This window comes from Dendrobates tinctorius, unplaced genomic scaffold, assembly GCF_039654945.1.
Source record: "Dendrobates tinctorius isolate UK_male_01 unplaced genomic scaffold, ASM3965494v1 ptg000001l, whole genome shotgun sequence".
NCBI classification, from domain to species: domain Eukaryota; kingdom Metazoa; phylum Chordata; class Amphibia; order Anura; family Dendrobatidae; genus Dendrobates; species Dendrobates tinctorius.
This window is the reverse complement of record NW_027361669.1, coordinates 12,190,899-12,205,644: the sequence shown is the minus strand read 5'-3', so window position 1 is coordinate 12,205,644 and position 14,746 is coordinate 12,190,899. Positions and strand designations below refer to the sequence as shown.

The following is a 14,746-nucleotide window of genomic DNA, read 5'->3' as shown; positions in this document are numbered from 1 at the left end:
ACAGTGCTTCAATATTATCCCTAAATTGCCATCTAGATCTCAAGTGCCTGGTATATTACATGTCCACCCATGGCATAAATATGGGGTATGGTAATAAAATGAGCACTTTCATATGAAGTGGTCTGCAGGATATAGTATCCCCATGCGCCCCAATGCGCGTTTCGTCCCTTCGTCAGGAGGCGAACGCTAGGGGTGGAAACATTATATAGTATGGGTAACCAATGATAGAAGCGCTCTCCAATTACTAGAAGAAGTTCCGTGTCATGTTAAGGTCACTTCCGGCATTGTACTGCGCGTGCGCCTCCAGCATCACTCACTCATAGACACCATGATTCAAGGCCGTGGAACACAAGCACAGAACGCCGTCATGGAGACGACGCATGAGCCCTGTCCCTAATGCCTGCTTACCATAGATGTCAGTCAGTGTGACGGCTCCGCACGCGTCATAGACGGAAGTGAGGGACTCAGTAAAGCGAGATCATATATCATTCTATTTATTGTGGCCAAAATAAGGTGCTCGTTGCAAAATAGGATGTTTGGTGAATGACATAGTAAAGCCAAGGGTGCGACATCCTAATATAACATAAAAACGGCACAGTAAGGCTTATAGCGTAATCCAGTGTAAACAATATAGACATCATCATACATAGTAAGAGTCCATACAAGTGAAGAAAATATATATATGTGCCTGCCTAAATATATTACATAACATATAGTGTCATACAAAATACATTACATACATAGTGTGTAATAAGATTATAGAGCAAAATATGTGATCCTATGTTGTGTAAATGTATTATATTTTATATAAAGTGCAAAGTGACTATAAAGTGACAAATACATATCAAAATTAAAAAATAGAAAAAATTTTTGGTATATGTATAAAAACCCTTGTGAAATTATAGTACAATATACACTATCAAAAATACAAAGAGTCCAAAAAATATAAATGTCGTCCATCCTAGGGTAATTACAAAGGAACAAATAGCATAATTAAGACATATACTATATTATGTTTCCACCCCTATCCCCTAGCGTTGTCTCCTGACGAAGGGACGAAACGCGCGTTGCGGCGCTTGGGGAGACCACATCCTGCAGACCACCTCATATGTAAGTGCTCATTTTATTACCATACCCCATATTTATGCCAAGGGTGGACATGTAATATACCAGGAACTTGAGATCTAGATGGCAATTTAGGGATAATATTGAAGCACTGTTTACAATGGCTGTAGGTCAGGCTTTTTGTTTGTACTAAACCCAATTGTGGTTTAATAGTGACCTTGAATGAATTTTATCTAGTGTTTTATTCTTATGTATATATACTCTGTGATTGAGTCAATAAAATTTGTACATTTTATATACTGGCACGGTATACTAGATTCTTTTTGTGTTTTTGTAAATGTTTACTTTTGCCTTATTTTTTTTTTTTTTAAAAACATATTATTGCCGTATGATAAATGTGGCAATGGGCCAAATTGGCATTTGTGCAGATGCGAAAATTGGGAACAAAAAACATTTTCTGACAAACAAAACAACCACAAAACTATTAGGCAATACCAAAATGGCAACATTATAAATTTTGGTAGGTCGGAGGAGAAGGCGGAAGACCAGCCTGTGTTTGCTGCTGGCTACTTTGCCCAACTTGGCCATCGCCCTGTGTGGGGGCATACTGTTGCCCATGATGTGGGTAGCGTACTGCCTCCTGTGATTGTGGTTGGTACTGGGCAGACTGATACTGGAGAGGGGCCTCTTGTTGGGGCTGGTAGGCCCGTGTCTCATACCCCCCAAAATAGCCATGTCGTCCCCAACCAGGTTGGGACCAGCCTCCAACACTGGGTGAGAACAAGTGGCCATATTGGTGAGGTTGGCTAGAGCCAGACATATGTGACTTGTGTTGGAAAGGTTGGGTAGGGGGAGGAAGTGGGTGAGGTGTAGGCCCACCTATTTGAGGATCCTCAGAGCCTGCTTGAGCAAGCATGTGTGTGGGGTGTCTAAGGCGCATCAGATTCCTGGGGGAAAGCTGCCACCTCTCCAGATATTCAAATAACTCATATGGGGTATTGGGGTGTGTGCTTGCATCAAGCAGGATCTGAAAACATCCTCGAATACGTAGCCTCACCTCACGGGAAAGAGCCCAAAGATAACGGGCCAGGCTGCGTGAGTACGCCTCCTCACCATCATCATTATTATTGACTCTAGCCAGATAGTTCAGTACCCCTGTATCAATATTGGTACAGGTATCTTGGGCAGGGATCTGGCGCCTTCTTCTTCCTCGCCGGGATGGTCCAGCAGACTGTGGGGAGCCCTGGATCTGGGCAGTTGGGCTGCTGCTGATGTTGCCCTGCTCCTCCTGTATGGCTGATGGTGCAGCAGCAGATGGTCCTACTTGTGGATGTGGTCCTGGTGGTGGGGTTTGTGGTGCAGGCACTGGGTTTTCCTGAGAGGAATCTTCACCCATGCTTCTTGAAGGGGGAGAAGATGGGCCAGCCACCTCTTCCCCTACAGACCCAAGATCTATGATGGGCTCTGTATCTGAGCCAGTTTCTCTCTCCGTAAGGTTGGACTGAGTTCTGTTATGAAATAGAACAGAGCCAAAAATAAATCAATTTTTTTGGCGCTGTAAAGTATCTGTGTAATGTGGTGTGAGGTATCTACTTACGGTCTCAGATCCAGAATTGGAGCGAGGAAGGAGAGGCGGTCATAATATATATATTTCCGCTTTATGTGGCCCGCATCACCACTCCTGGCACGCTGCTGACGTTCCCGCCTGTATTGGTCGCGGATGCTGCGCCAGCGTTTCATCACATCTGCCACTGCAATGTGACAGGAAATATTCTCAATTTCACATATTTGCTAGGTCAAATTTCCTACAAGTAGCCTAGGCATGTGGCCTTCTACGGTGTGCTTTCTACCCAGGGTGGCATATATAAATGGGGCATCCAGGCCAGGTACACAGGGTCACATTAGTTCAGGTATCAAGTAACTACACTTAATAACTTGGTTGGCTAGGAGGATGAGGAGCTTGTGGCCTGGACCAAATTATGTCAGTGTATAACCATTGGTCACATAAAAATCTACCCGCCTCACGAGGCAAAAAGTCCAAGCACAGGAAGGGGGGGGCTGATTCTGAATGCTTTTTTTGATGTGAGGTAATTTTAAACAGTTTTTGGGTTGTTTTTACTCATTTGCTGCTGCTCCTCACGTGGTCGATCACCAAAATCGTGGAACATCTGGCGACATATGCGCCTCCATGATGCCTCCTTTCTTGCCCGGTGGCATAATGGGCATCATGTTGGTCCCAGATTTCCGGCCGCTCCTACACTAATACAATCAGCATCTCCACATTGAGGAAATATGGCGCCATGATGCTGCAGGACTCCGTGGAGGCGCACTTCCTGGATGTCTGGAGCGTTTTTTTTAGCTAATTAGCATGTCTAAGCTTCCTGATGATGGATTGGCCCATTTCCTGTCACCTGCCAAAAGACCTTGGTATTTCTCGCAAGTCACACTTGTGGTCCATGTGTAATCTGTATTTTTTGCGCACCCATAGACTTGCATTGGCGTACTACGGGCGTAGTACGCTGACAATCGCAGCATGCTGCGATTGGCACGGACCGTAGAGTAAATATACGGCTGTTGGGAGCTGCCCCATAGAGAATCATTTGTCCTTGTGTAATGCGTGCTTTTAACGCCTCTCACTCGTCCATATTCCTCTCTAGTGTGACACCGGCCTAATATGCATGGAGGTCATTCTAATGTGTATGGAGGCCTTCCTAATAGGTATGGAGGCCTTTCTAATGTACATAGAGACCATTCTAATGTGCATGTAGGCCTTCCTAAGGCCAGTATGTGTGGTGACTGTTTTCACACCTGTGTGTTTGTGTGCAAAACACGCTGACATGTCCCTTTTTCAATGCTAGCACGGGCCGCAATACGTCCCGCCCCTAACTAGCTGAGGGGAAGCCGACAGCTGTGACTGGTATTAATATTATGGAAAGAGGTCTATAGCCATAAAGGTTCCCAACCTATTAATAGCAGCTCACAGCTGTTTTCTTAGCCTTTACTGGTTTTTAAAAAGGGGGGACAGAAAAGAAAATGACATGCGTCCTTCCTAATTTTACTAACCAGCAAAGGCTAAACAGACGGCTGCGGGCTGATATTAATAGGCTGTTAAAGGGCCATGGATATTGTCCCCCAGACTAAGAACACCATCCCTCAGCTGCCCCAGAAATGACGCATCCATTAGATGCACCAATCTTGGTGCTTAGCCTTGGCTCTTCCCACTTGCCCTAGTGCATTGGCAAGTGGGGTAATAGTTTTGGGGTTCATGTCAGCTGTTGTATGTTCGCTGACATCAAGCCCAGGGGTTAGTAATGAAGAGGTGTCTATCAGTCACCCGCATTGCTAACCCCATAGTGAAAACTCATAAAGATACACACAGAGAAAAGTCCTTGATTTGAAAAAAACACTCCTCCGACCCTCTTTTACCCATTTATTAACCGAAAACTAAAAAATCTAATTATTCTTCTTTCATCTGTTCACTTAACCAGCTTATTTCTAACTTTGTTTGGAAAGGCAAAAAGGCTAGACTCCCCCTAAAATTACTTTTTATACCCAAAGGTTCAGCCTGATATAGCCTGGTATAGCCTGATAGTATGTTTTAAAATCCGGAAGGCCAACCTTCCGGATTTTAAAGCATACTATCAGGCTATACATCTTGCTCGATGGATTACCTTGATTAAACATAGATCTGACAATCTTGACACGAATGTAGAAATTGCCATGATGGGAACAGATTCAGATTTGTACCTATGGTCATCAATTATTCCCCCCTCTCGTAAATGCAATGAAATAACCCTAACTAATCTTTCGATCAGACGCAAACTAAGTGTCCTGTTACACTAAACGACGCACCAGCGATCCCGACAAAGATACGACCTGGTCAGGATCGCTGGTGCGTCGCTACATGATCGTTGGTGAGCTCTCAAACAAGCAGACTCACCAGCGATCAGGACCAGCGAGGACGCTGATAACCAGGGTAAATAGCGGGTAACTAAGCACGCATGTCCCTTAGTTACCCGCTGTGTACCCTGGATACCAGCGTGCTCGCGCTGGGAGCTGGTTTCCAAGGTAAACAGCGGGTAACTAAGAGCGCGCGGCGCTTAGTTATCCACTGTTTACCTTGGATAACAACTCCCAGCGCGAGCACGCTGGTTTCCAGGGTACACAGCAGGTAACTAAGGGATGCGCACGCTTAGTTACCCGCTATTTACCTTGGATACCTGCTCCCAGCATCTGCTTACAGTGCCGGGAGCTTGCTGATCGATGTTCTCCCGCTGCCACATGCAGCGATGCATGCTGGCCAGCGGGAGACCAACGATCAAAAAATGGCCCAGGACATTCCTGCACGATCAGCGCGGCGCTTAGAAACCCGATGTTTACCTTGGTTACCAGCTCCCTGCATCAGCGTGCTGGTAACTAAGGTACACAGAGGGTTTCTAAGCGCCATGGGGTGCTTAGAAACCCATTGATTACCTTGGTTACAAGCTCCTGCTCGCTGATCGCTGGTCTCCCACCTGCCACACGCAGCGATGTGTGCTGGCCAGCGGGAGACCAGCGACCAAAAAAAATGTCCTGGCCATTCCAGCACGATCAGCGATACCGGCAGGGGGGCCGGTCGCTGATAGGTGTCACACACAGCGATCTCGCTGGTGAGATCGCTGTTGCGTCACAAATCTTGTGACTCAGCAGCGATCTCGCTAGCGAGATCACTGTGTGTGACGGGGGTTTAACCCTAAATATGTAGACGTTTATGATCTGTGGGATGGTCTCCCAAACATTCTGTGGCGCCCCTGAGGCTGTCGCCACAGAGGTACTGCACCTTCTCCTAAGGTGTAGTGCCCCACCAACTAGGTAAGTTGGGAACTCCTTTCCACACTCCAACACCTGCATCCCACACACAGGATAGTTCAGCACTGATCACATTGCGGCTTCATGCTTAGAGGGTAGCAGAGCACCTTTCGTGGTTCCTTGCTTCGTAACACGAGATGTGCTGGGAGGTGGGTGGAGTTAGATATAAAAGAGTGGGAAAGTTTAGAATTACAGATCAGTCTGAAAGGAGTCTGAGTGAGAGAGCAGGCTGACAGGAGGTCAGTCTGATGGGTGGTCAAGGCGGAGGAAGACAGTCAGTCAGGAGAGGCTGAGGACTGGTCTTAGTGGAACGAACTCCCTAGGAGAGGAGAGAGGAAGGAGTGCTGCAGCTGCCTCAGTGACCTGAGCCAGCTGGCATGGGAAAGGAACAGAAGGAGAAAGACGTAGAACTGCAACCTAAGCTTCCATAAGAGAGAGAAGGAACAGCGCGGAACGAAGGAGTAGGAGAACAGAGAGGAGTTGTGGGTTGGAAGAGGAACCCTGCCTATAGGTTCACAGCGCAAGGCCGGGTCCCGGTCCCCGAGGTTGTATGGACACTTATGGTTCTGCAGCAGACACCGGTGGAGTAGTTGGCTGTAAATGCATTACTCCCATCCAAGACTTGGGACACAACAGCAACACGAATAGAGAGCCGGGATCCAGGAGGTCCTTGATCAGGATACAGCTGTCGTCATACAAGTAGAGTTGTTAGGAACATCTGACAGGAGGAACTTCAGAGTAACCACGGTACTGGAGCTCTTCACACTAATAGGCGCAATAGCGGAATCATTCAGGACAGGTACATGTTGGCGGAGTGTTGGAGAGGAGAAGCCTAACTTGCCCGGGAGGTTGATTGAGTCTCTGCCCCGGAGGACACGGCATGGAAGCGGGCACCAGTGGTTACCAAGAACCGTGAGTAAAGCTTTGGAACTACAAGCCCTGGTGTCTTCCAGTCATTGTGCGCCAACACTGTCAGCACCGCTACATCTGGGTATCATCCTCTACACTACCTGTGCCTACACACTGCCCTGGGGTTACAGCTTCACCTGAGGGGAGCTATACCATCTATGCTGCAACACACCATCAGCCCCAGAGGATCTGCACGCAGCGTTGGCTTAACATCTTGCTTGCCAAACACCACAGGTGGCGTCACAAACTATTCCATTGCACCATTACAATTCCACCATTGACATTGGGCGCCCAGGGCCACGGACCGGGTCACTGCAGCTGTGACACATCCCACTGACACCGGCCCGGTACCGAGTACCCCACAGCCCTGGGACGGGGGCGACCCAATTTCTATCTCCCATCTCATGTGGGGTGATATACCATATGTGGAGGGTTGGCCGAGAGATGCTACAAAGCGTCCTAAGGACTTCTTGCAGAAACAGCATGTCCATTTCATCTTAACAAAATTTAAAGCAGACCTGAAGCATTCCCCATATAGTTAAGCTCCGTTCTCCTATCTCCAAATTAGTGTCTAAACTATATGCTAATCTTATCAAGCCACCAGAGAACTTCAAACCTCTTTATATAACCTCTTGGGAATCGGAGTTAATGATAACCCTATCTCACCAAGAATTGAGCCAGGTGCTTGCCAACTCTCACGGTTTTTCCAGATGTATTCTATTACAGGAGAACGCATTCAAGATTCTCTCCCGGTGGTACAAAACTCCAGAACACTTGTTCCACCTTGGTTTAAGCGATACACCGTTGTGCTGGAGATGTTCTGGTGCAATAGGATCTCTTGCGCATATTTTCTGGTTTTGCCCTGGTATTCCAACTTTCTGGAAAGATATTAATGACTCACTTTGTTGTATGGGTTTGACATCAACAGACCTTACTCCCCAGGAGATTTTATTGTCACTCCCCTCAAAAACTTTTAAACCAAGAAAACACGACTTACTCTCATTATTAGTAGCTGCTGCGAAACAACAGATTTCCTCACACTGGAAATCTCAAATCCCCCCACGCTAGGAGAATGGCGCAATAAGGTCCATGACTTATACCGACTGGAAGAATTATCTAGTTGGAAAACCAGATCCCATTAAAAATTCAAACGCTTATGGCTCCCTTGGAAGAAATATTCCGATACTCTGGTGGGGACAAATTGAAATTAACTAAATCTTCCCTTGTAGTACATGCCAAGGTGATCGAGTCCGGTACTCAACTTAATAACCCTTTTTAGTCTAACAGTGCAATTTACCTTATGTCATCTTCAATTCCCACTACAGTTTTTTTTCTTACTGTGAGTTCACCTATCACATATTTGTTCACCTATAAAACATCCTTCGAGGATTAATACTGGAAGAGTACTTGCCTGATATGTTTTATGTTTATGTTATGTTTATTTTAATGTTTTGACCTGTATACTACGCTTTCCAGCTCATCAACACTGAAAAATGACTGTAACTTGTATACTCTGGAAAGTACTGTTTTTTTAAGTTATGTGCAGGTTGTTTGAAAAATTTGAAACTAAAGATTTGCAAAAAAAAAAAATTCTAATTATTCCTCACCTGTGCACCATTAATTCATAATAATGAGTCTTACGATGATCCCCAACTTTGCTACATCCAGATGGTTTGGTGAGCAGTGAAATCAGTAATGTTACCACTCACCACGCCAGCTGTATCACACTGAGCTTAGCGTGAGAACGTGGCTCCAGTGACGAGCAGTGACAAAATTAAGGTTACCACAGGTCATAGGCAGTGGTTCCCACGTAAGCTTTGTGAACCTGTGAACTGCTTTAACCTTACGAACGTCACTGCTCGCACCGTTAGAAATTTCTGCAGTAACCTTAATTACAGAAAGAACACCGTGAGCACAACTCAAGATGGTGCTAAGGTTAGGTTCCCAAACCGTTAAAGCAACAAATATGAACCTAGCACTCAACTTAAAGGTATTTGTAAGGCGGTTTATTGTAGTACACGAAAAAAGACGTTTCGGTCAATGTGACCTTCTTCTTACGTGTGGTATATAGATTGTGTAGAGCTTATAGGCATCTATCAGAAAGGACGATGGTGCTTTAGGCATTGAGGAGAATGATCTCTCTAAGGTAATGAGCTTGTCAGTATATAGGAGAGGGGCAAACGTGCCTCCAGATGCGGTGTCCACCGGCCATCTCTTTTTTCGTGTACTACAATAAACCGCCTTACAAATACCTTTAAGGGTAACCTTAATTACGTCACCGCTTGTCACTGCAGCCATGTTATCACGCTAAGCTCAGTGTGTTCCGGCTGGCGTGGTGAACGGTCACATTACTGATGTTACCTTCACAAATTCATCCGGATGTAGTAGAGTTGGGGATCGTCGTGGGACCTCATCATTATGGATTAACGACGGACAGGTGAGGATTACTATGATGTTACATTTTTAGGTTAACAAATGGGAAAAAGAGGGTCGGGGGTGTTTTATTTTCAATTAATCCCTTTCCTACATTAGACGTACTATTCTGTCCATATGACCTGGGACCTAAGTCCCAAGGACAGAATAGTACATCTAGCACGATCAGCGGCGCTCACTGTGATAATCAGCTGACACCCGGCACTATGTGTCAGGGGCGGTCATGGACCACCCCCGACACATTAACAACCGGCACACTGCGATCAAACCTGATCGCAGAGTACCGGCGGCATAGGAGAGAAGCGCGCAGGGAGGGCGCTCCCTCTGTGCTTCCCTGAGCATCCTGGAGCAGTGCGATGAGCTGCGCTGCTCTGGGGCCTCCTTCCCTGCAGGTCCCCGGATCCAATATGGCGGCGGGGACCTTCGGGGGCCTGCAGGGAGCCGGCTTCCTCACTGCCTGCAGAGCGCAGGCATGAGGAAGCCTGTGTAGCACCTGTGTCAGATTGCTGATCTGTCACAGCGATCTGTGATGTGACAGATCAGCGATCTGTCACATGACAGTGATGTCCCCCCTGGGACAATGTAATAAAGTTAAAAAAAAAGTGTAAAAATAATTTATAAAAATTCCCTACATAAAGTAAAAAAAAAAAATTCCCTAATAAATACATTTTTTGAAAATAAAAAAAAACAATAAAAGTACACATATTTGGAATCGCCGTGTCCGTAACGACCCGCCCTATAAAACTGTCCCACTAGTTAACCCCTTTATTGAATCCCTTAAAAAATAAAAATAAAAATAAAAATGAAGCAAAAAATAATGCTTTATCATCATACCGCCGAACAAAAAGTGCAATAACGCGCGATCAAAAAGACGGATATAAATATCCATGGTACCGCTGAAAATGTCATCTTGTCCTGCAAAAAACGAGCTGCCACACAGCATCATCAGCGAAAAAATAAAAAAGTTATAGCTCGCAGAATAAAGCGATGCAAAACTAATTATTTTTTATATAAAATTGTTTTCATTGAATAAAAGCACCAAAGCATAAAAAAATACATAAATGAGGTATCGCTGTAACCGTACTGACCCAAAGAATAAAACCGCCTTATCGATTTTACCGCACGTGGAACGGTGTAAACGCACCCCCCAAAAGAAATTCATGAAACACTGGTTTTTGTTCATTCTGCGTCCCAAAAATCAGAATAAAAAGCGATCAAAAAATGTCACATGCCCAAAAATAGTACCAATAAAAGCATCAACTCGTCCAGCAAAAAATAAGACCTCACATGACTCGGTGGGTCAAAATATGGAAAAATTATAGGTCTCAAAATGTGGTGATGCATAAACTATTTTTACAATAAAAAGCGTCTTTTAGCATATGACAGCTGCCAAATATAAAAACCGCCATAAATAGTAAATCAAACCCCCCGTTATCACCCCCTTAGTTAGGGAAAAATAATAAAATAAAAAAAATGTATTTATTTCCATTTTCCCATTAGGGCTAGGGTTAGGGCTTGGGTTAGGGCTAGGGGTGTGTTGTGGTTAGGGTTGGAGTTAGAATTGGGTGGTTTCCACTGTTTTGGCACATCAGGGGCTTTCCAAACGCGACATGGCGTCCGATCTCAATTCCAGCCAAAAAAGTCAAATGGCGCTGCTTCCCTTCCGAGCTCTGCCATGCGCCCAAATAGTGGTTTACCCCCACATATGGGGTATCAGCATACTCAGGACAAATTGAACAATAACTTTTGGGGTCCTGTTACCCTTGGGAAAATAAAAATTGGGGGTGAAAAGATCATTTTTGTGGAAAAAATATGATTTTTTAATTGTACGGCTGTACGTTATAAACTTCTGTGAAGCCCTTGGGGGTTCAAAGTGCTCACCACTTATCTAGATAAGTTCCTTGGGGGGGTCTAGTTTCCAAAATGGGGTCACTTGTGGGGGGTTTCCACTGTTTAGGCACATCAGGAGCTCTCCAAACTTGACATGGCATCCGATCTGAATTCCAGCCAATTTTGCAGTGAAAAAGTCAAACGGCGCTCCTTCTCTTCTGAGCTCTGCCATGCGCTCAAACAGTGGTTCCCCCCCACATATCAGGTATCGGCGTACTCAGAACAAATTGCACAATAACTTTTCCAGTCCAATTTCTCCTGTTACCCTTGGTAAAATAAAAAGATTGAACCTGAAGTAATTATTTTTGTGAATAAAAAGTTAAATGTTGATTTGTTTTAAACATTCAAAAAATTCCTGTGAAGCACCTGAAGGGTTAATAAACTTCTTGAATGTGGTTTTGAGCACCTTGAGGCGTGCAGTTTTTAGAATGGTGTCACTTTTGGGTATTTTCTATCATATAGACCCCTCAAAGTGACTTCTAATGTGATGTGGTCCCTAAAAATAAAATGGTGTTGTAAAAATGAGAAATCGCTGGTCAAATTTTAACCCTTATAACTTCCTAACAAAAAAAAATTTGGTTCCCAAATTGTGCTGATGTAAAGTAAACATGTGGGAAATGTTAATTATTAAGTTTTTTATGTGCCACATCTCTGTGATTTAAAAGCATAAAAATTCAAAGTTGGAAAATTGCAAAATTTTCAAAATTTCCGTTTTTTCCACAAATAAACGCAAGTTATAAGAATGAAATTTTACCACTAACATGAAGTACAATGTCAGAATCACCGGGATCCATGGAAGCGTTCCAGCGTTATTACCTCATAAAGGAACAGTGGTCAGAATTGCAAAAATTGGCCCGGGCATTAACATGCAAACCACCCTTGGGGGTAAAGGAGTTAAAGGACTTTTCTCTGTGTCTGTGTGTCTTTATTAATTTTGACTATTGGGTTAGTAATAGGATTGTCTGATTTTGGCACTTCTCCATTACTAACCCCTGGGCTTGATGTCAGCTGACATAAAACAGTTGACATCAACACTAAAACTACTATCCCACTTGTCAACGCACCAGGGCAAATGGGAAGAGCTGAGACTAATTTCCAGAATTGGCGCATCTAATGGATGTGTTATTTCTATGGCGGCTGAGGGCTAGTGTTCTTAGTCTGAGAGGGTACCAATATCTATTGCCCCTTCCCAGCCTATTAATATCAGCCTGCATCTTTCTGTTTAGCCCTTGCTAGTTAGTAAAATTAGTGGGGACCGCACATCATTTTTTTTTTTGGTCCCCCCTTTTTACTAACCAAAAAAGCCTAAGCAAACAGCTGTGAGCTGTTATTAATAGGCTGTAAACCTTTCTGGCTATTGACCCCTTCCCAGAATATTAATACCAGCCCCCAGCTTTCGGCTTTCCCTCAACTGGTTAAGAAAATTAAGGCGGACCTCACGCTTTTTTGAATCACACGATACACAGACAGTGCTAACTCCAACTGTCAGCAGCATCGCCTGGTCACGCTGATTGCAGTGAGACCAGGTGACAATTATGAGAGATGATTTAGCACCCACTGCTTGGGAACAGCGCTAACAGCTTTTTCCCAGATGTCGGTACGTGTCACGCTGCTAGTGCACCTGGATGCCACATGAATACCACACGTATATGACATACAGACACACATAGTATAGGTACTGGTTTTTCACTGACTTGTGAAAGAGGCCTAGTACATATGGAGACCTTTCTAATGTGTATAGAGGCCATTCTACTGTGTATGGAGGCCTTCCTAATGTGTATGGAAGCATTCTACTGTGTATGGAGGTCTTCCTAATGTGTATGGAGACCTTTGCATAGACTCAGGGATTATCTGAACAGGAAATTGCCTCGCTATGATTTGCAACAGGCCACCTGGGTATACTTGCTATTTAGGACACTAAGCTACCATAGTTGACAATCCATGCTGTGGAAATGACAATATTGGGAATGCCCTGTTAATGTAGTAGATGGTAGGAAATAATAATCACCCAATCAGTCTTTACTAATGAATAATGCAACTACTATCATGTGTTTCTATCTTTTCAGGATGGAATGAACTGGATATGTAAAAACATTACTGTTAAGAAAAAATGAAATGTCTGCTTCATGAAAGAAGAGCTGAGGAGAAACCAATTATTAAATAAAGATATGTGAATACATGATGGTGTGCTTGCCGTTGTCAAAAAAGAACAAAAATGTGACCAATGCATTACTATTTTCTGTCCTCACCAATTTTTAGCCTTCCCCCATGTGTCCACATGTTAATGCTAAAGACAAAGGTTACCTCAATTCTTCCCACATTAGGAGTCCCTCCAACGATGAGCGCCTGCGGATGCCAATGTGACAAGCAAAGCGCAGTGATCCCAGTACACCAGGCATTGGTTGGTTCCATCTTTTTTGTCACATGGAGGGTGGTGACCATGCCCGGTGCTTGGCACTCTGGTGCAGTGAAATAGGCACATGGCTGAGGGTGTGTGGGGGTTAATGCAGGTAGAACTGTCCCCTCTCCTCTATGATGTTTGGTGGCCTTCAGGATCGGACTGTTTTGGTGGGATACCTGTGAAATGCCCAGTGGGCCCGAAGAAGGGTAAAAAATTTTTTTAGGGGCACAGGTCCTTAAACAGCGCAGGCATGGGTGCATGCATGCTTGTACCTGACCCTCTGCGATGGCCAGTGCCGGCATCACCACCCAGCACACCAGGGTAAGTGTGGGGACCCTGGACAAACGGGGGGCCTACTCGCTGCTGGCTGCACTGACACACTATGGTGACCATGAGTTGAGCCCCCACCTCAAATACTTACCGCTCCGGTGTCCATTGTCTTCAGCATTTTCTGAGCTCTGTGACGTCTCAGGGCAGAGGGCGTGAAGACGCTGAACAGTGCAGAGTCAGAAGACGCTGAGGAGACTAGGCCTACAGAGAAAGGGAAAGATGAATATAGGTTTTTTTAATGCATGGAGCTTTACATGGGGCCATTATACTAAATGGAGCAATATATGGGGCCCATTATACTATATAGAGCAACATTTGGGGCCATTATACTGTGTGGAGCAATATATGGGGCCATTATACTGTATGGAGAAATATATGGGGCCATTATGCTGTATTGAGCAGTATATGGGGGCCATTATACTGTATGAAGCAATATATGGGGCCCATTATACTGTATGGAGCAATATATGGGGCCCATTATACTGTATGCAGTATTAAATGTGCCCATTATGCTGTATGGAGCAATATATAGGGTCCATTATTCTGTGTGGACCATTATATGGGGCCCATTATATTGTATGGAACAATATATGGGGCCACTGTACTGTATGGAGCAATGTATTGGGCCATTATATTGTATGGAGCAATATATGGGGCCCAATATACCGTATGGAGCAATATATGGGGCCCATTATATATTGTATAGAGCAATATATGGGACCCATTATACTGTATGCAGCGATATATGGGGCCCATTATATATTGTATGGAGCTATATATGGGGCCCTTTATGCTATATGGAGCATTATAGAGGTCTCATTATACTGCATGGTGCAATATACGGGGCCCATTTCACTGTATGGAGCAATA

General features: G+C 44.6%; 1 protein-coding gene across 1 annotated transcript in view; it reads left to right on the top strand.

Moving 5' to 3' along the window:
* LOC141082363 (ADP-ribosylation factor-like protein 3) overlaps window positions 1–13,324 on the top strand; it is a 111,078-nt gene extending 97,754 nt beyond the window's left edge. The window contains exon 7 of the mRNA XM_073566333.1: window positions 13,212–13,324. Coding sequence (XP_073422434.1) covers window positions 13,212–13,259 — 48 coding nt within the window. The 3' untranslated portion in view covers window positions 13,260–13,324. The remainder of the gene's footprint in view (window positions 1–13,211) is intronic.
* Window positions 13,325–14,746: the final 1,422 nt, after the last annotated feature.